Genomic DNA, 12,988 nt, shown 5'->3' with positions numbered 1-12,988 from the left:
ACTATTTGAACATCTAGATTCGGCCTCATTAAAGGTTATATCACTTAAGGCAGCTTTTCTGGTAGCGATAACATCCGCACGTAGCAACATACAGGCACTTTCCAGATTTCCCCCTTACACAGAGTTCTTACAGGATAGCGTAATCCTAAGGCCGGACCCGGCATACCTTCCCAAAGTAGCATCACGCTTTCACAGGACACAAGAGATAGTTCTGCCGCCTTTCCTCCCTAATCCGACCAATCCTAAGGAACAAAAACTTCAGGCGTTAGATGTTGAGATGCTTACTTAAATATTTATCAGCCACGGATCCTTGGAAGAAGGAGAATGCATTATTTATATCCTTCCAAGGTCCCAGGAAGGGATGTAGAGTATCAAAACGCACGTTAGCAAGGTGGATTAGGGAGGCTATCTCTCTTGCCTACACAGCAGGTAGCGGTCCGGCTCCACAGAATTTGAGGGCGCATTCCACTCGTGCCATGGCATCATCTTGGGCAGAGAGATCTGGAGTGTCAATTGACCAGATATGTAAGGCGGCCACCTGGTCAGCTCCTTCCACCTTTTTTAACCACTATCGGTTAGACATGGGTGCCTCCTCAGATCTCACCTTTAGGCTAAGGGTGCTGTAGTCCCTCCCTAAATTAGTTTTACATCTCTGTAATTCTCTCGTGGTGCTGTCATGGGAGTCCGAATAAAGTATTAAGTTACGTACCGGTGACGGTATTTTTCGAAAGCCCATGACAGCACCCTTAGTTCCCTCCCTTGTTCACATATAGGGGTGCACTCCTTTAGATGATTGTTTCACAAATTTATCTTATGTGGGAGATGGGGTAAATAGGATAGATAGGTTGTATATATTGTATGCTGTGTACTAACCATGGTAGCCTCTCAAGGTCTGTAATCCAACTGATGCGTGGGAGAGGTGCCGCCCTTTTGTATCTGTAGGTTTCCTGTTCCTGAAGGAAGGATCCCCTCTCTTGTGATGCTGTCATGGGCTTCCGAAAAATACCGTTACCGGTACATAACTTAATACTATTCCACCATATTCATAAGCTCTATATCATCCCGCCTCCACCACTGATTGGATGTTTTCTGCCTATTCACTGTACAAAGAAAATTGCCAATCAGTAATGGGGATGGGGTTATACAGAGCTCAGCATTAAAGGGGTTGTCCGGGCTTTTCACATAATCTCAGTACATATCTGGGCTGCAGAATTATGACAATAAGTAATTTACTTTCTGTCACTAGTTTGCACGGTTTTCTAGATATTCTGAACAGAACGTCCAAGGGGGGGGGGTGTTATGGCATTGAAATGAGAACTAGTCGTAACCTCCTACTCTACTCCAAACATGCCCTCTATAGCAACAACCCCACCCTCCATAGCTACAGGCCCTCCCCATCCACATGAAGAAGCTCTCATCACACAGTAACAAATCCTCTTCCTCTAGCAGCCTCAGTGCAGAGAGCAGCTGCTCCTCCCCCAGACACACAATGAACAGTGTTCTATGGAAAGTGAAACTAGTGAGGAGGGAAAATCGTCCTGTATTCTGGGACAGGCTGCTCCCATCAGTATTTGTGTCATTAGAGACACAGTGCTCACACATACACTGCACCAAATCTGCTGCTGTGTGAAGACATCAGTGACACAGAGCTGTCTCATTCACACAGCAGAGGCTTTGTCACACAACAGATTACATCAGTGACTGCCATCCCCTGTGCAGATTAGAAGCTGCAGACCCCCATCATTGGCCATCACACAGTCTGTTCTCACTGCTGCCAGCAGCCTGGGACAGTGAGGGAAGGAATTACTGATAATGAGTTATGTATTGTAATCATGGAGTGGCCCAGAATACAGGACGATTTTGCCTCCTCACTAGTTTCACTTTACATAGAACACTGTTCAGTGTGTGTCTGGGGGAGGAGCAGCTGCTCTCTGCAGTGAGGCTGCTAGAGGAGGAGGATTTGTTACTGTGTGATGAGGGCTTCTTCATGTGGACGGGGAGGGTCTGTAGCTATGGAGGGTGGGGTTGTTGCTATAGAGGGCATGTTTGGAATAGAGTAGGCGGTTACGACCAGTTCTCATTTCAATGCCATAACACACCCCCCTTGGACGTTCTGTTCAGAATATCTAGAAAACTGTGCAAACTAGTGACAAAGTAAATTACTTATTGTCATATTTCTGCAGCCCAGATACGTACTGAGATTGTGAAAAGCCCGGACAACCCCTTTAAAAAAAACAACTGATGGATCTACAGCAGATAATTCTGTAGCAAACATCCTAGTAAGTGATGCATCACGGGAATCAGGGTCTCTGCCACTACATCATGGTGGTCTCAGATGGGGTTGCAGAAACCTGGTGACAGATTGACTTTAACAAACCTGACAATGTGCAGTGTATAAAAAAGAATCAGGTGCTTGCAATGTTGAATTGGGGTGTCAAGGGCCCACCAGTAACCAACTCCAGGGCCCCGCTTTTCAGCTACATGCAAATGTGACATTATCCTCAATCACCAATTTATATAGCCATGATCTTGGTAGATTGTTACACGAATAAGATGCTGCCTTTGTCTGTACATAGCGATTCAAGTATATTTTGCCAAGTACTGCTCATATAAGAGGGTGATGGCCCATTGTTGCACAGAGGCCCACCAGAGGATTCTATATATATTTTATTAAAAGGCATCTCCTTAGTAAGATGTGGGTCCTTTTTACCAATATGTTTATCTTTCTTACAGCATACGGTACACTATTTTTGTTTCTTGCGCTTCTAAATGTTTACAGTGGAAATTAACAAGCCGTTTTTTTCCTCATAGCATACAGTGTGAAAATGCAGCACTGAAGGACAGTTTAGAGCTGCAGACAAATGAAGTGAAGGTCCTCAGGTCTGAAAACACAAGTAAGAATTACTGTACGAAGTAGATGATGCTGTAAGGCCTGGGTGGGGAACCTCAGGCCCTTTTACAGGCCTCGATATCCGGCAGATTCCCAGGTCCCTCAGTGCTTGGACCGGCGGCTGTATTTTGATGGCCGCCAGCCCATTAATTTGTTCTTGCTGTGTGAGCACACGCCAGCACCAGGACATACTTGGTGAGCGGAGTTGGCGCAATCTGTATGGCCCCTGAAGGACGGCAGAAATATCCAAGTGGCCCTTGCCAGAAAATACGATTCCCCACTCCTGCTGTAAGGAGGCAAGTTTTTTTTTTGTTTTTTTTTTTTTATAAAGGATTTGGAATAGTATTTTACTTGTTGTTTGCAGTCATTTCCATTATACTTGGCAGCCACTGTATGGTTTCTAAAAAATAATCTGGTTCCTAAAATCATGATGGCCGGACTTGTCCTAAGTACATCTGTCTCCAACTCTGGATTATGAGTCACTAGTATCTCACATGTATTTTTAACCCATCTCTTCTCTGTCCAGTTATAAACCAGCAGTGCCAGGAGCTGTTAGCGATGCTGGATGTAAAGCAGCAGAAAATGTTCCAGGATAACATGTCTCTTGATAAAAGTAGTCTAGTCGAAGTCACAGCACTTGAAGTAAGTCCATCATTATGTTACCTATGACACCTTGGACTGGCATCCACCTGCCCATTTTTTTGAAGTTGGCTTTGCTCCTTGAATTTCTTTTTTCAAGAATCCTGTGTTCTATTTTGTGTACTGTATTACAGAAAAAAAGCTTGTTCAAGCCCCTATGTCTTATGCTCACCGTTTATGGGACAGCCTGATTACTTGCATGATCAAGCAGAGTGTGCGACAGTTTATATGGGGCTATGTACCTGTAGGTGAGGTGGCCCAGCTTGGGGAGTGGTCCCTGGTTTTCCGCAAACAGACATCACAGACACAAGACGGAGGCAGATTTCGGGTACAACAGGTCCAAGTTTATTAGCCGTCCTCCTGACGACCTCAGCAATACACCACAGCACTTCCACAGCTCTCCGTATTCAGACCCGGGTACACACACCTTTCTTCTGTCGTTGTGATGTTTCTCACGGTTCTGTCACTGGGGGTCGCCCTAGGCCTAACTACCACCAGCACTTCACCGGTCAGAGGTTGTCATCAATTTGGTACCCCCGGGGCCTCGTCTGTTCTGTTCTTCGTGTCGGGGCCATCCCCCTGACATCTTTTCTCCTCAGTCCCCTTGTTGAGCTCTCCAACACTGACCGCACTCCTTCACCAAATCCTCTCCTCCTGAGCTCCTCCCGGGACTGGAACTTTCTGGAACCCTCCTGTCCTATTTATAACCTTCCCGGTTCCCTGTAACCCTGCCCCCCATGACTAGCGGTTTCTAGAGCCATATGCTGTTGTCAAGTCCTGTACTCACTCCCCCCTGCCATCTTGTGGTCAAACCAGGGTATTGCACCCATTCTACACTTTTCCTAGCTGTTTCCCTTCTTCTTTCTGACAAGTCCATTCGTCTGGTCACCTTCCCCACATACCCCTGCCCTTAGGTTGCTGTCGCCATCTGTGTGCAGCATTGCCTGCTGCTGGATTTGTGGCTAATCTCGGGTGGCTCAGGACTTGTAATATGTTGGATTGTTGGGGTCTTCTATGCATTGTGGATAATGGATAGCGACCAGGTTATAGCTTATAGAAAGAAACAGCGTGGTCTTCATATAAACATCAACAGTTCTCTTGCTAGAAATATCTAGCGTGACCCACTGTAGATCGGACTGAGAAAAAAAACACAGCATGCTACGAATAGCCGCTAATGTCAGTGGAGACTTGCCAATGCAAGTCCATGTGTGCAAGAAAAAAATCGCACATCACACGGACCATACAAGAAATGTCTTATTTTTTATTTTACGCCCCCATCTCCTAGAAGACGTGACATTTGATCAGCTGAGTACAGTAAATTCACCGTGTGAGCTGTCAGGATAGAATAGATAAACGAGAGAGGTGAAAAGATGTCAGTAACATATAATTAATGCAGTGCGCCTGAAGTTTAATGTTCGTATATTTTAGCTAATAATTCATTAACTTAAAGGAAAAAAAATGGCATAGGGTCCCCTGAAATTTTAATAACCAGCTGAGGGAAAGTGGACAGCTGGGGGCTGATGTTTATAGCCTGGGAAAGGGGTAATAAACATGGAGCTTCTGAGGCTATTAATATCAGCTCACAGCTGTATACTTGGCCTTTACTGGTTATTAAAATGAGGGACCCCCAAAACAATGACGTGGGGGCCCTCATAATTGATAAACAGTAAAGGCTAGGCAGACAGTTGCAGGCTGAAATTAATAGGCTAGGAAGGGGATATGGATATCGACCCCCTCCCAGACTAAAAACAATCAGCCAAGTCACCCCAGAAATTGGTTGTCATAAGATATGACAATTCTGGCGCTTAGCCGCTGCTCTTCCCACTTTTCCTGGTGTGGTGGCAAGTGGAGAAATGGTATTGGAGTTGTCAGCTTTGTATTGGTAGGTGACATCAAGCGAGAAAACATTGCATAGCACTTGGACCAGTGTTAATCTATGGGGCAGCTCACATCACTGTTTATTTTCTCAGGTGTATTCAACGTGCGTGTAAAATCACAGCATGCTGTGATTGGCACCGAGACTCAGTTGAGTCTCGGCTCACTCACCCATACGTCTATCATTCAAGCGCTGTGCGATATATGTTGACCCCGGCCATGGAGGAGATGGAGAAATTAGTTTCTCTGCCTACTCCACAGCTGTGCTCCGATCCACTATGTGTGAGAGGCTCGGAGCACCGTAGCAGGACACTTGAATAAGCAAACTTATATTTACAATGTGACTGTTTATCCTGGCATTCGGCAGAGACACTGAGCTGTCCATGATAGTGCAGCATCAGTGTCTTGCGGTGATGTAAAGGTGGGTGGAGATCATGGCCGATGAACTCTGTTCACCTCTCTGTCACCGCTAGGGTGTGAGAGCTTTTGCTATAGGCCCCTGTGATCATGTACACCACTGATTGCATCCTCTCACTAATCTAACTTCTCTCCGTTCTTCCTTCCTATGAATCTGGTCCCTTTCAATGTTTTCCACAACCTCCCATGCACTCACTTTGTATCTGGACATATACAGATACTGCAGATGACTGGTTCATGCAGCTTTACATGAAAACCCTTAATGTTATAACCATAGCTGGACCATACAGTACAATCACTTTTTTTTTATTATGTCACTCCTATTACTTTATAGAATGCAAGCTCTTGTGAGCAGGACCCTCACCACTCTTAAATGTGATACTCTGTGATGTCAGATGTTTGTACCTGAGTCATAAAATACTGCCAAATATGTTGGTGCTTATTATTATTATTATTATTATTATTATTATTATTACTATTACTTCTCAGTTGGCTACAGGTTCTACGTTGGGGATGGGCTGCACCTCAGTGGGGAGGGTGCAGCTGTGCTGGGGGAGAAAATGGCTAGAAGGTTGGAGGAGTGTTTAAACTAGGAACGGGGGGAGGGTATTCCTTTTAGGCTATGTGCACAGGCTGCGGGTTCACCTGCGGGTTTTTCCATGCGGAACCACAGGTAAAACCGCAAGTAAAGTGACCTGCGGTTTGGCCTGCGGTTTTCCCCTGCGGTTTCACACCTCTACTATGTTAAAGGTGTGAAACTGCAGAGGAATCCGCAGAAATAATTGACATGCTGCGGTTTATAAACCGCGCGGAAAAAAATGCAGCGTGAGCACAGCGGTTTTTAAAACCCATAGGGTTACATGGTACTGTACCATGTCTGCGGAACTGCAGCAGAATCCACAGCGTGTGCACATAAGGAGGGGAAGACAGTGCAGATAGAGACCTGGGCACAAATGATGACATTGGGGGTGGCATGGGGGGTGGGGTTGGAACAGTTAATAATTTAAGAAAGAATAGAGGTACAGAGAGATACATAAAGTGCATGTATACTAATGCCAGAAGCCTCGCCAACAAAATGGAGGAATTGGAGTTAATGTTGTTGGAACATAATTATGACATGGTGGGGATATCTGAGACATGGCTGGACGAGAGCCATGACTGGGCTGTTAATGTACAGGGCTATAGTGTGTTCAGAAATGACCAAACAAATAAGCGAGGGGGAGGCGTGTGTTTATATGTAAAATCATCCTTAAAACCCATCCTGCGTGATAATATATATGAATTTAATGAAAATGTAGCGTCCCTGTGGGTGGAGATAAGGGGAGGACGAAAAAATAATAAATTACTGATAGGGGTTTGTTATAAATCTCCAAAAATAATGGAAGCAACAGAGAATATCCTCATAAAGCAAATAGATGAAGCTGCGACTCAACGAGAAGTCATTATTATGGGAGACTTCAATTACCCTGAAATACATTGGGGAACAGAAACCTGCAGTTCCAGCAAAGGTAATAGGTTTCTGACAACTATGAGAGACAATTACCTTTCACAACTGGTTCAGGACCCAACAAAAGGGGGGGCACTGCTAGACCTAATATTAACCAACAGGCCAGACCGCATATCAAATGTAAGGGTTGGGGGTCACTTGGGTAATAGTGATCACAAATTAATAAGTTTTCATGTATCCTTTAACCCCTTACCTACAATTGACGTAATATTCCGTCCATGTGACCATGGACCTAATTACCATGGATGGAATATTACGTCACCGCGATCAGCGGCGCCCACGTGGTGAGCGCCGCTGATCGCGGCCGAGTGTCAGCTAATTATCATAGCTGACACCCGGCACAATGTGTCAGGGGCGGTCACGGACCGCCCCCGACACGTTAACCCCTTGCACACCGCGATCAAACACAATCGCGGTGTACCGGGGGTTAAAGGGAAGCATCGGCAGGGAGGGGGCTCCCTCCGTGCTTCCCTGAGCCCCCCACGGCAGCGCAATGTGCAGCGCTGCTGCGGGGGGCTCCTTTCCTGCAGGTCCCCGGATCCAATATGGCGACGGGGACCTCCGGGGGACTGCAGGAAGCTGGCTTCCTCAGTGCCTGCAAAGCGCAGGCATGAGGAAGCCTGTGCAGTGCCTGTGACAGATCGCTGATCTGTCACAGTGATCTGTGATGTGACAGATCAGCGATCTGTCACAGGACAGTTATGTCCCCCCTGGGACATTGTAATAAAGTATAAAAAAAAAAAAAAAAAAGTGTAAAAATAATTAAAAAAAATCGCTAAATAAATAAAAAAAATCCCCAATAAATTCATTTTTTGGAAATAAAAAAAACAAAACAATAAAAGTACACACTTGGTATCGCCGCGTCCATAACGACCCGCCCTATAAAACTGTCCCAATAGTTAACCCCTTAAGCGAACACCTTAAAAAATATAAAAATAAAAAACGAAGCAAAAAATGATTTAGCATACTGCCGAACAAAAAGTGCAATAACGCGCGAACAAAAAGACGCATATAAATATCCATGGTACCGCTGAAAACGTCATCTTGTCCCGCAAAAAACGAGCTGCCATACAGCATCATCTGAGAAAAAATAAAGTTATAGCTCGCAGAAAAAAGTGATGCAAAAATAATTTTTTTATATAAAATTGTTTTCATTGCATAAAAGGGCCAAAACATAAAAAAAGACCCAAATGAGGTATCGCTGTAACCGTACTGACCCGAAGAATAAAACCGCCTTATAAATTTTACCGCACCCGGAACGGCGTAAACGCACCACCCAAAAGAAATTCATGAAATGCTGGTTTTTGTAAATTCTGCGTCCCAAAAAACGAAATAAAAAGCGATCAAAAAATGTCACATGCCCGAACATGATACCAATAAAAGCATCAACTCGTCCCGCAAAAAATAAGACCTCACATGACTCGGTGGGTCAAAATATGGAAAAATTATAGCTCTCAATATGTGGTGATGCAAAAACAATTTTTACAATAAAAAGCGTCTTTTAGCGTGCGACAGCCGCCAAACATAAAAACCGCCATAAATAGTAAATCAAACCCCCCGTTATCACCCCCTTAGTTAGGGAAAAATAATAAAATTAAAAAAATGTATTTATTTCCATTTTCCCGTTAGGGCTAGGGTTAGGGTTAGAATTGGGGGTTTCCACTATTTGCGCACATCAGGGGCTCTCCAAACGCAACATGGCGTCTGATCTCAATTCCAGCCAATTCTGCGTTGAAAAAGTCAAATGGTGCTCCTTCCCTTCCAAGCTCTGCCATGCACCCAAACAGTGTTTTACCCCCTCATATGGGGTATCAGCCTACTCAGGACAATTTTCAAAACAACTTTTGGGGTCCTATTTCTCCTGTTGCCCTTAGGAAAATAAAAATTTTGGGGCAAAAATATCATTTTTGTGGAAATTTTTTTTTTTTTTTTTTATTTTCACGCCTGGGCGTTATAAACTTCTGTGAAGCACTTGGGGGTTCAAAGTTCTCACCACACATCTAGATAAGTTCCTTGGGGGGGTCTAGTTTCCAAAATGGTGTCATTTGTGGGGGGTTTCCACTGTTTTGGTACATCAGGGGCTTTCCAAACGTGATATGGTGTCCGATCTCAATTCCAGCCAAAAAAGTCAAATGGCGCTGCTTCCCTTCCGAGCTCTGCCATGTGCCCAAATAGTCATTTACACCCACATATGGGGTATCAGCGTACTCAGGACAAATTGCACAATAACTTTTAGGGTCCTGTTACCCTTGGGAAAACAAAAATTGGGGGTGAAAAGATCATTTTGTGGAAAAAAATGATTTTTTAATTGTACCGCTGTACATTATAAACTTCTGTGAAGCCCTTGTGGGTTCAAAGTTCTCACCACATATCTAGATAAGTTCCTTAGGGGGTCTAGTTTCAAAAATGGGGTCACTTGTGGGGGGTTTCCACTGTTTAGGTACATCAGGAGCTCTCCAAACGCGACATGGCGTCCGATCAGAATTCCAGCCAATTTTGCATTGAAAAAGTCAAACGGCGCTCCTTCCCTTCTGAGCTCTGCCATGCGCCGAAACAGTGGTTCCTCCCCCACATATCAGGTATCAGCGTGCTCAGGACAAATTGCACAATAATTTTTGCAGTCCAATTTCTCCTGTTACACTTGGTAAAATAAAAAAAATTGAACCTGAAGTAATTTTTTTTGTGAAAAAAAGTTAAATGTTAATTTTTTTTAAATATTCAAAAAATTCCTGTGACGCACCTAAAGGGTTAATAAACTTCTTGAATGTGGTTTTGAGCACCTTAAGGGGTGCAGTTTTTAGAATGGTGTCACTTTTGGGTATTTTCTATCATATAGACCCCTCAAAGTGGCTTCAAATGTGATGTGGTCCGTAAAAATAAAATGGTGTTGCAAAAATGAGAGATCGCTGGTCAACTTTTAACCCTTATAACTTCCTAACAAAAAAAAATTTTGGTTCCAAAATTGTGCTGATGTAAAGTAAACATGTGGGAAATGTTACTTATTAACTTTTTTGTGTGCCATATCTCTGTGATTTAAGGGCATAAAAATTCAAAGTTGGAAAATTGCGGAATTTTCTAAATTTTCGCCAAATTTCCGTTTTTCTCACAAATAAACACAAGTTATATGAATGAAATTTTACCACTAACATGAAGTAAAATATGTCACGAGAAAACAATGTCAGAATCAACGGGATCCATGGAAGCGTTTCAGAGTTATGACCTCATAAAGGGACAGTGGTCAGAATTGTAAAAATTGGCCCGGGAGTTAACGTGCAAACCACCCTTGGTAGTGAAGGGGTTAATAAGATGTGTAGTAGAGGGGTTACAAGGACACTAAACTTCAGGAAGGCAAATTTCCAACGGATGAGAGATGATCTTGGTGCAATTAACTGGGACGATATCCTGAGACATAAAAATACACAAAGAAAATGGGAGACGTTTATTAGCATCCTGAATAGGACCTGTGCGCGATACATACCGTATGGGAATAAACATGCTAGAAATAGGAGGAAACCACTATGGCTAAATAGAGCAGTAAGGGGAGCAATAAGAGATAAAAATAAAGCATTTAGAGAATTAAAGCAAGTAGGTAGTGATTAGGCATTAAATAAATACAGAAAATTAAATTCTGTAAAAAGCAAATCAAGACAGCAAAGATTGAGACAGACTCATTGCCAGAGAAAGTAAAAATAATCCCAAAATATTATTTAACTACATAAATGGTAAGAAACTAAAAATTGATTGTGTTGCGCCCCTTAAAAATAGGCTGGGTGAAATGGTGGATGAGGAAAAAGCCAATATGCTAAATGACTTTTTTTTTCAACAGAATTTACACAAGAAAATCCCATGACTGATCACATGATCAGTGATAACAAAAATTCTCCATTAAAGGTCACCTGGTTAACCCAGCAGGAAGTACGGCGGCATCTAAAAATCACTAAAATTGACAAATCCCCGGGCCCAGATGGGATACACCCCAGAGTACTGCAGGAATTAAGTACAGTCATAGATAAACCCATTATTTTTAATCTTTAAAGATTCCATAATAAGTGTCTGTACCTCAGGACTGGCGTATAGCAAATATGGTGCCAATATTCAAAAAGGGAACAAAAACTGAACTTGGAAATTATAGGCCAGTAAGTTTAACCTCAACTGTGGGTAAATCCTGGAGGGTTTTCTAAGAGATACTATACTGGAGTATCTGAAGAAGAATAACCTCATAACCCAATATCAACATGGGTTTACAAGGGACCGTTCCTGTCAGACTAATCTGATAAGCTTTTATGAAGAGGTAAGTTCCGGACTGGACCAAGGGAATGCAGTGGACGTGGTGTACATGGACTTTTCAAAAGCTTTTGATACGGTGCCACACAAAAGGTTGATAACATAAAATGAGAACAATGGGGATAGGGGAAAATATGTGTAAGTAGGTTAATAGCTGGCTCAGGGATAGGAAACAAAGGGTGGTTATTAATGGAGCACACTCGGACTGGGTCACTGTTAGCAGTGGGGTACCACAGGGGTCAGTATTGGGCCCACTTTTTAACATTTATTAATGACCTTGTAGGGGGCATATAGTAGAATTTCAATATTTGCAGATGACACTAAACTCTGCAGGGTAATCAGTACAGAGGAGGACAATTTTATATTACAGGAGGATTTATGTAAACTAGAAGCTTGGGCTGATAAATGGCAAATGAGCTTTAATGGGGATAAATGTAAGGTCATGCACTTGGGTAGAACGAACAAGATGTATAATTATGTGCTTAATTGTAAAACACTGGGCAAAACGGTCATTGAAAAAGACCTGGGTGTATGGGTGGACGACAAAATCACATTTAGTGGCCAGTGTCAGGCAGCTGCTGCAAAGGCAAATAAAATAATGGGATGCATTAAAGGAGGCATAGATGCTCATGAGGAGAACATAATTTTACCTCTATACAGTTGTGGCCAAAAGTATTGACACCCCTGCAATTCTGTCAGATAATACTCAGTTTCTTCCTGAAAATGATTGCAAACACAAATTCTTTGGTATTATTATCTTCATTTAATTTTTCTTAAATGAAAAAACACAAAAAGAATTGTCCTAAAGCCAAATTGGATATAATTCCACACCAAACATAAAAAGAGGGTGGACAAAAGTATTGGCACTGTTCGAAAAATCATGTGATGCTTCTCTAATTTGTGTAATTAACAGCACCTGTAACTTACCTGTGGCACCTAACAGGTGTTGGCAATAACTAAATCACACTTGCAGCCAGTTGACATTGGCTATTTCCTATAGTCCAAAAGATGCGCGGAAAAAAACGCATCAAAAACGTGCAAAAATCGCTGCAAAAAAGCGCGTTTTCTGGGAAGGAGAACCCGTTTCCTGAGCGCTTAAAAAAACGCTACCTTGGCACATAGTCTAACACTTGTTTATTTAGTTTGGAAAATCGAAGGCTTAGGGGTGATCTTATTACAATGTATAAATATATGCGGGGACAGTACAAAGACCTTTCTAATGATCTTTTTACTCTTAGACCTGTGACGAGACAAGGGGGCATCCTCTATGTCTGGAGGAAAGAAGGTTTAAGCATACTCACAGACGCGGATTCTTTACTGTAAGGGCAGTGAGACTATGGAACTCTCTGCCATATGATGTTGTAATGAGTGATTCC

At 43.0% G+C, this 12,988-nt stretch overlaps 1 protein-coding gene across 2 annotated transcripts in view; it reads left to right on the top strand.

Annotated features, from left to right (window-relative positions):
* CCDC125 (coiled-coil domain containing 125) overlaps positions 1–12,988 on the top strand; it is an 84,887-nt gene that overhangs the window by 48,912 nt on the left and 22,987 nt on the right. For both annotated transcript variants that reach the window (XM_073584020.1, XM_073584021.1), the window contains exons 7-8: positions 2,812–2,894; positions 3,417–3,532. In XM_073584020.1, coding sequence (XP_073440121.1) covers positions 2,812–2,894; positions 3,417–3,532 — 199 coding nt within the window. The remainder of the gene's footprint in view (positions 1–2,811; positions 2,895–3,416; positions 3,533–12,988) is intronic.

Source organism: Dendrobates tinctorius, unplaced genomic scaffold, assembly GCF_039654945.1.
Source record: "Dendrobates tinctorius isolate UK_male_01 unplaced genomic scaffold, ASM3965494v1 ptg000083l, whole genome shotgun sequence".
Lineage (NCBI taxonomy): Eukaryota > Metazoa > Chordata > Amphibia > Anura > Dendrobatidae > Dendrobates > Dendrobates tinctorius.
This window is presented reverse-complemented; position numbering and strand designations above follow the sequence as displayed.